At 44.8% G+C, this 8,828-nt stretch overlaps 1 protein-coding gene across 2 annotated transcripts; it reads right to left on the bottom strand.

Annotated features, from left to right (window-relative positions):
* Positions 1 to 1,834: 1,834 nt before the first annotated feature.
* Positions 1,835 to 8,458, bottom strand: LOC306826517 (uncharacterized protein). Of its 2 annotated transcripts, none has more exons than XM_079347881.1 (7): positions 8,167 to 8,458; positions 7,174 to 7,376; positions 6,769 to 6,861; positions 6,243 to 6,338; positions 6,013 to 6,123; positions 5,633 to 5,762; positions 1,835 to 5,186 (listed from the first exon to the last, which is right to left on the bottom strand). In XM_079347881.1, the coding sequence occupies exons 1-7, from the start codon at positions 8,177 to 8,179 to the stop codon at positions 3,310 to 3,312; spliced, it is 2,523 nt and encodes an 840-aa protein (XP_079204007.1). In that variant the 5' UTR covers positions 8,180 to 8,458; the 3' UTR covers positions 1,835 to 3,309. The 2 variants fall into 2 exon arrangements, with proteins under 2 accessions (XP_079204007.1, XP_079204006.1); XM_079347880.1 differs by lacking the exon at positions 8,167 to 8,458 and adding an exon at positions 7,931 to 8,138.
* Positions 8,459 to 8,828: the final 370 nt, after the last annotated feature.

Raw genomic sequence — 8,828 nt, 5'->3', positions numbered from 1 at the left:
AAGTAATGAGGAAACTTAATAAATGTAGTCATGAATAGATGCACACTGTAGTAATTTAAGCAAACTTAATGAAAAGCAGCTGACGCATATCTTGGAAACATTTTCTATTATCTTTCTGTCGAATTTCAGTGGAAGATGGAGGTGGGTGGAGTTTTACAACATCTGGTTCACTTTGGCGTCCAGACCTGACCCTGAACATAAAAGTAAGTCGAGGGAGGGGTTATAATCTTTCCTCATTTTTTCTTCATACGCTCAAAGAGGCACAGTGCCATCTCGCGTTCATTGTGCGTAAATCCTGGAAGCGAATTTGGAAAACTTGGGGTACATTTCCATGGAAGGAGGCAAAGAGGTGTGGGCGTGGAGAGCTAATTTGGCAAGGTGTTGATGGGGGTGGATGTCGCACGGTTGCCGTGGAAACAGCCTACATGTATGTTTCTGTGTTTGTGCTCAAACTGTTGGACTGCACCTGGACTCAGAGTTTCCACTGACTGAGATCACTGTTTCAGGGAGAGAAAGCTGTGTGAAGAGGCAGGAAGGGAGGGAAAGAAGGAAGGAAAAGAGAGAAAGAAGGAAGCATCTGTTAGTGATCAGTGTTTATTAGCGAGCTCTCATAGTAAATCTGTTGGGTTTCTTGCAATTGTTAGGGGCGTTTATACTGTGGTGCATACATTTGGGAATGTCTCAATACCTTGCATTGGGATTGCATTAAAGTTGTTAACCAAGAAGTTGGGAGTGTTTTCAATTTTCAGCATTTCTAGGGTGACTGGGTTCAAAGGCAGACCCCCTTTGGTGTTTTTTTACTATGGCAGGTGGGAATGAGACCAGAGAAGTCATTGTTTCCCCCTGAGGACACAAAACCAGGTTATGTCCTCAGAAGACCGACATAAGGCTGCATTACATCAAGAGAAAAAAGCCATGCAAAGACAGGCATGCTTCCTGAAGCTGAGAGGTTCAGCATAATGAGCGTTGGCAGAGGGGGTGCAGCAGAGTTTCCACAGAACCCAGAAGTTCAGTGGAGACGATTAGCAGCATTTCTGAGTCAGAGAGGAAGAAGAAACAGAGAACATCTAGAGTCTCAAGCATGACAACATTTTACAGTTTGTGGGTTTGTAACATCTTGAGACATTTAACACACCACCACATTTCATCCTTGAGGTTGAACCCAAGGCATAGTGAACGGCAGAAATGTGGGGTCTGTTTGAGAGAACATGACTCAGATGGCACTTTTCAAAAGTGGCCAGGATGAGATGGAATATGGTGAAAGGGAGGGGGGGAAAAACAGCTTTTCTTTTTTCAGGGAAAAAACATAGAGATGGAAGAGACTATTAACAATGCACCTTTTATGATACGACTTAAAAATTAATCTGCCCGAGGTACGAGTTAGAAACATGGTACTGGAAATGATGGCGGTCTAGAACAAACTTAGAGGCAACACACAAACTAAATAGTGCATTTTTTCCCCCTCATCACGAGTTCAATCACTTCAGATACCACAAGGCGCCAGTCACAACATCAGGAAATTACAGTCCAATCACGATGTGAACCACACCAAAAAGACTTAATGACAGGAAATGAGGCGCAATATCTTCTGCTGCATTAGTGCCCCATCAATCTCCGTCTCCTCAAACATCTTTAAAAAAGTCTCAAGTTAGCAGAACCCCCCCCTCCCCCAACTTTTCTGTTAATTTAGCATCCATGTCTAAAAGCTGAAACTGCCGGATCAAGATAGAAAGAAGGGCAATGATGTTCTTCTGCCATCTAGTGAAACCCTCTCCTACTCTGATGTCTCGGAGAGGTTTCCCTCTGGAAGAAGAAGAAGTCCATACGCAGCAGATATAACCAAAGTCTTTTTAATTGGAGATTCACAGATTTTGTAAACCACGGTGGCACAGAAAAAGGCCAAAAACAATAAAGTTAAGCCACGTTGAAATAAACGGTACCATCATTAAATCTTTGCACTCTTACAATAATTGTCTTGCTGCGTATTTACAGTCAACACTTTCACTTCGAGAACTTTTGAAGCCTTTCCAAAAAATAGAATTTCACCAAAAAGGTACGATTCCTGAACACTTAGTTTCCCAACAAAATACTATCCAGAACATCTTCCACACGTTTCATGCACAAGAGGCTACAGTGAGAAAAAAAAAAACAAAAAACAAACAGATCAAAGCTCAGGGAAAAGCCTGGAAGGCAATTAAAGAAAAACATAGCGTTTGTTTGTGCTGATGTTAAAGGAACAGGTCGACACTTTTCATACGTGACGATTTTTATGGGAAGGTTGAAAACATCTGTTTATTAAATATGAAGCTAAAACCGACAACTAACATGCTCAGCATCTGGAATAGACACATTTAACACAACCTCGCTCTTTGGAGCAACAAGATGATTGATTAGCAGCTCTTCACCTCAGATGTTGGTGTTGAAGAAGTTTTTAAAAAACTAGTTTTGCACTTTTTATATGCCCGTTTGAATTTTAAAGCAGAATCTGAGCATGCTTCATCTGCTTCCACTCACTGTGCTACTGTAAGTGAAACGTCCAGTCTTTGTGGTTTCAGCTTGAAAGGGAAATGTGTTTTATCTGGACGTCCATCAGTGGCGATGCTTTATAAAGCCAATGAAGTTATAATTGTCTCCGCATTGTGTAACGTTTCACGAGAAAGCAGAGTTCTTCTAGAGCCATGCCAGGACTGACTACATGTACCAGGATGCACTGTGTGCCAGACACCACATGTTCTCAGTCTGTTGCATTTGTTCAGCTATATGCACTCTCTGACACATTATCAATGATTCAGAGTACTTTTAAATGCATCCTTGTCCACGACCGTCTACTTGAAGAGAACTTTGTCACGACAGTGTCGTTTTCAAATATCTTGTTTTCACCACCAGAGAAGGTCAAAAACACTAAAGCAGCAGAAAAGCCTGACGGTCTTCAGGGCCTCGAACTTTGTCGAAAGTGCCAGATGTTCGCAGCTGCACGAACCTGTGCCTATCAGACACAAAGAACATCTGCAACGACGCTTTGTTCACGCTTCATCTCTAAATCGACAGACGACGACCGGTTTAATTCTTACCATTAAAACGTCACCAGAGACAAAAAGTGCTTTCTCCTGAAACGACAAACCCTTCATATAAACGTTTACGTCGGCCTTTAGTGTGGCTGATGTGACCAAACTGACTTTACAGACGAGAGGAGATAAACCTTTATGTATTGCTTAGTTCAGCTGGTCCATTGTTACTTTCTAGTGCATTGTCTCTCTGAGTGTAAACTGTCAATCGAAGGCGTTGCTCCAGTACGACTTGGAGCCCGACTCAGTTCATGTTGGAGTGGCTCTTCAGGTGCCTCCTCAGGTGGTTCAGACACGTGTAGGTCTTGGGGCAGATCTGGCAGTGGTACGGTCTGACCCCCGAGTGGTTCAGCATGTGCTGCTTCAGCACGCTTCCATCTGAGAAGGCTTTCCCGCACTGCGAGCACACGTACGGCCGCTCTCCCGTGTGCACGCGCATGTGAACCGTCACCTTGTGCGCCATTGTGAAACCTTTCCCGCACACCGTGCACTTAAACGGCCTCTCCCCCGTGTGCGTGAGTCTATGGGTGCGCATGGCGCCCATCTGAGAGAAAGCTTTCCCGCAGTCGGGACAAACGTGCGGCTTCTCCCCGGTGTGCACCCGGGTGTGGCTCCTTAAGCCTCCTGCTGTGGAGAAACACTGGGAGCAGTGGGTGCACTGGTACGGCCGCTCTCCTGTGTGAGTGCGCATGTGCTGCTTTAGGTCGTAGCGGTTTCTGAAGCCGCGGCCGCACACCAGGCAGCTCTCCGGCCGGTCATCGTTGTGCCGCAGCTCGTGGTTGTTGAGGCACTTTTCAGACAGGAAACACTTGCCACACTCCTGACACTGATACGGTTTCTCGTGATCTACTCTCTGATGGTACTTGAGCTCGCTGATGCCGGGAAACGTCTCGTCGCAGTATCTGCACCTGAAGCGGTGGTTGGGGCTGTAGGGCAGCTGGTGATCACTCATCTGATGGTTCCTCAGCAGGTGAGCCATCTTAAACGTCTTCCCACAGTGAGAACACTCGTACTTCGTCAGCAGCTGGACGCACTGGTGTCTGACGCGCTCATGCAGAGACCTGAACTGACAGCCGCACTTCGTGCAGACGTGGGAGGCATTTTTACACTTCCTCTTCCTGTGGCCGGACAGGTGGGCTTCTGTCCGGAAGGCTTTTCCGCACTGAGAACATTTGTAAGGCTTCACCGCCGTGTGGAACCTTTGGTGCTCCAGAAATTCAAAGCGGTACTTGAAGCTCCTCCCACACAGCGGGCAGTTGTGTGTGACGCGTCCTCGCGGGTAGGCGGCTTTCAAGGATGTTTTCCTGGAGGACAAAGACGAGGAGGAAGTCCGATGAGCGGAGCCGCTCTTCCTGTGTTTCCCTCCGCTCATTAATTTAGCGCGCTCCACGTCACCCAGCTCTTCGTGCCTCTGCTCGTGTTTGGACAGACACTTTGACGAGATGAAGCTCTTCCCACACTGCTTACACTGATAAGGTTTATCATGATCCACCTGCTGGTGATACTTCAGGTCGCCTATTCCTGAGAAACCCACCCCACAGTGGCTGCACTTGAAAAGCCGGCTCTGGACGTGAGTCAGCAGATGTTCCTTTAAGCTGCTGGACTTTTGAAAACTCTTCCCGCAGTGACCACAGTCGTAGTTTCGGCCTCTCTTTGGACAGTGGTGTCGGAATTTGTCCAGTGAGGATGGAAAACTGTTCCCACATTTGATGCACAAATACGCAGCGTTTTTGCATTTCCGCAGCCTGTGACCGGCCAGCAGAGTGGCGGTTCTGAACGCCCTCCCGCACTCTGAGCAGTTGTACGGCTGCAGCCCGCTGTGGACTCTCTGGTGCTCGATGAGGACCGAGTGATGCTTGAAGCATTTGTCGCACTCCGTGCATTTATGCAGCCCCGACGTCTGCCTCCTGCGAGGAGAGGACGGCATGTCGGTCCTTTTCGGAGATTCGGGAAAGTCGGCGGACGTGGAAGGATTTGTGGACAGCTCCTCGTCGAACATGACGATCTGCGGGACGTCGTTGTTTTCATCGTCACAAGCACTCGGGTGGGAGGCGATGGCCACTTCCAGTGACGGAGGCAGACACAGGGAGGGGATGAGCAGGTCATCTGATGGGAAAGGAGCTGAAGGGATAAAATGAGGAGAGAATGACCACGATGAAAAAAGTAGTCAAACTAACAAGGGGCAGATGAGCGACGTTACTATATACTCTGAACTGAATCTAATTGATTTGATAGAGGTGGTGCTATTCTAACACAAGCATGAAACTGATTTCCTGCAGAAATCACAGTTTGTTCTCTTATCTCTCGTTTGGCCTTTACATGTCAGCGTTCAGAATCCTATAACCACCATATAGTACACATCTGAGTCATAGTTTGACAATACATAGACTTGATTCAGAAAGATGAACAAGTATGATCACTGTCATGTTGTGGTTATTGTCTGTGACTTGATATAATAGTGACAGGTTGTGTTTGAGATATCATGTCCCACTTTTAAGTATCGTATCGTCGTTTATTGAAAGTGCTAATGGTGTTGTTTGTATTCATGTCAAAAGTTGTGTACAAACCGACGCTACTCTTGGCCAGCTTCCCATGACACTGTTTGCTCTGGAGAAGAAATTTGAGGTCCTCTCCGTTTGACACACACTGCATGTACTCCTCGAGGACAGCAGGGGAAGAACTGATCCAGGACGCCGTCTACATCAGAGAAGCATAAAGACGGGACTTTAGAAGAGATCCTGTTCTGCTGTTTCACGGTACAGTTACTCATGCACGAACGCTGGCACACATCGTGAACATGAACTTTGATCTTTCCCTGCCTCCTTTATAACAGTATCTGAACTAAATGACTCCAAATAAGCCACAAATCAGTAAATGCAGTCCTGCTCTCTGTGCTGGTCTCATGACTTTGCCTCTTGTGAATGCGCCCAAAGAAATCCTCTCGCACCTGTTTGAAGTCTGGAATCGGCAGCAGCTCCTCCAGTCGAGTGAAGAACTCACTAACCAAAGTCTCCAGAGCTGTGTCAAAGTCGGGACCATACTCCACTGGAAAAACGTTCTGTCGGAGAGAAGAATTAAAAAAACCCTCATCACTTTGTTCACATGTTCAGATACACTCACACGTTCACATTTGGTTCAGTCCAACTGTCAGTAAATAAAAGTCCTCTTCATCTTCACCTTCAGAAAGTGTTCTCTGCCGTCGGTGTCTTCAATAAGGCCTTGGACCAGCTTCATGAAGTTCGCCTCCGGGGCTTCAATCACAGGATCGTTTGTCTGAGATACGAGGTTCAGTCACATGAAACAAATACAAACGTTCAAAAATTCAACTAGCCGTTTTTGCTGCAAACCACTTTACGTTTTACTACTGATAAATCAAACTATTCTAAACACCTTTAATCAAAAATGTTTTGTGCATAAAATGTCATTAATGAGTGAAAACCCACAGACCGCAGTCCCATAGTCTGACTCCATGTCTTTTTCAAATAATTTGTTAAAGCCAACCAACGCTTAAAACATGATGTCTAACATTTCTATCAGATCAATGTTATTGGATTCACAGGAGCCCCTGAAGTGTAAAGGGTAAACAAAGAAACTTGTGTGCGGACATGAGGACTTGTGTGCATACAGCATATTTCTGTTTTCTTTTTGGGCCTACAGAGGCTCGAGTGAATCATCATATAAAAAGGTACAAAACAGCTCTCACCTCTTCAATGCTAGAAGTTCGGATTCTGTTGAGGTGCGTCTCAACAGCTTTAAGATCTTCAGGGTGTTCAGAACGCAGCAGTTCAAGAGTCGTCTACGGGGAAATTAATTTAGTATTTAAATTACGATCATTTCATAATTTAAATATTCATCTTCTATACTTCTTTGTAAACTATTTTACATTATTACAGTATTGACTTATCTTTTTTATAGTTAAATGTATCATGTTACAACCATCTCTGACAATGTCTGTTCAGCATGCTTATCGTCGTTACTTCAACAGTTGCTTTATCAGACAAGGTTCATTTGCATTAAAGTCTTAAAAACGTCATATTTTCTACTTCACCTTGAACTGATACTAAGACATTGCAGTTAACACATTTGTGGAATAAAAAGAAAACCTTACCCTTGCCCTCAGGCCCAATGAGAGCAGTCTCCCTTCTCTTTTGCTCATCAGTTCAGGAACTGCATCCGTTACCATGGAGACAAACTCCTCCAGCTTCCCGTAGTGCTTTATGTTCCTCTGGCGGACCACCTCCCACATGACGGCTGACATCAGGCGGAGTGGAGGGACCAGGAGGGCCAGGGAGGACAGGGGGACACTGAACTCTTCACAGAGAGAGTAGACCGAGTCAAACAAATGAAGATGACTGGGGGTCTTTTTAAATGAGACGCAGAGTTTACAAGTTGAATATGTTCATGTTTACAAACACATTAAATGTTTTCAGAATTTCGTTAACTTTTCAATCATGCCACACCTTTCAGAAATCCCCTTCATGTTAACTTAAGTCCCTCAACGCAACACGGTCATGTCTTCATGTAAACTTAAGTCCCTGAACGCAGCACGGTAATCCCTTCACATTAACGTAAGCCCCTGAACGCAGCACGGTCATGTATTAGTGCGTTAATATGTATTTCACTAGCCGTGTGTGTACTCCACCCATTGAATGTTAAAGCCTGATGACCGATAAACTTAATAAATGTTTAAATAATCTCTCCGTGTTGTTAGACAGACTGTGATGACAGATTATAAATTAAAGCGGAGATCGGCAGATTAACTGATTTAACGGTGACAGTTAGCACCGTAAGCGGCTAACAGTTAGCATATCGTAAGTCGCAGTGACTAAAATAAAAACAGATTTAAGTATTAAACATATGCATACTGCCGTATGATATATTATCAAAACGTCCTCGGCTTTGGTGTGACGTTAGCTGGTTAGCCAAAGTGGCGCTGATGTTGCCTGGTTTAACCGGCTCATTTTGGGGAAGAACAGTTCTTGTTCCAGGGATTAGTCGAGGCCTGTTCTGCTCCGGACAAACCATAGTTTGAGCTTTTTCATTAACCGCGTAAATGGCCGAAAATTACAACGTTTGCCGACTATGGCAAGCTAATACATACCCATGTCGTTCATTGTAGATTTCTTATAATAAGGACTAGAGGAAAGTTCAATACAGTGGACTAGCCTTCATAGTTTGTGTTAGCGTGCTAGCTAGTTGTACAGGGGGCCTCAGGCGCCAACTTCTTCCTGAAACACGCTGTTCATTCTGGCCCGCTCGGTGTTAGTCCACGGAAGAGGGGCTCGTTTTCAGTCACAGCACAGCCCGGAGAGGACGATTCAAATTAACTTTAATGTGAAAATGAGAAACACCGCCCCTCCGCGCTGTCAATTAAACACCAAGCGAGGTGAAAACTTTAAACAACTTCTCCGTAGTTACTCATCTCATCTCCTCATGTCAAACAGTTTATTTGGTTTGTTTAAAGTGGTTTGAAAAAATGAGTTTATATTTAAACAACACATATGTTTCTCTTTTCTTTGTCCAAGTCAAAATGTACCATGTCTAAAAATTCTCCAAACTGAAATTGAACAAAAACCATTGCAGGGTGTTTGAAGATGGTTTAAACTGTTGTGGTTCAACAGTTGGATCAGGACCCAAAAGTGGACCACAGAGTCATTTTCAGTGGGCTGTAAATGTGTGGACTGCTTTTAAAACATGCTTGTTTTATTCTGTAATTGTGTCCTATCATGTTTTGGACCGTCGTGGTCCAAACCTCCACTTTGA

Source organism: Symphodus melops, assembly GCF_947650265.1.
Source record: "Symphodus melops genome assembly, chromosome: 7".
Taxonomy (NCBI): Eukaryota; Metazoa; Chordata; class Actinopteri; order Labriformes; family Labridae; genus Symphodus; species Symphodus melops.
Note: the sequence above shows the minus strand (reverse complement) of the source record. Positions and strands in the feature narration are given on the sequence as shown.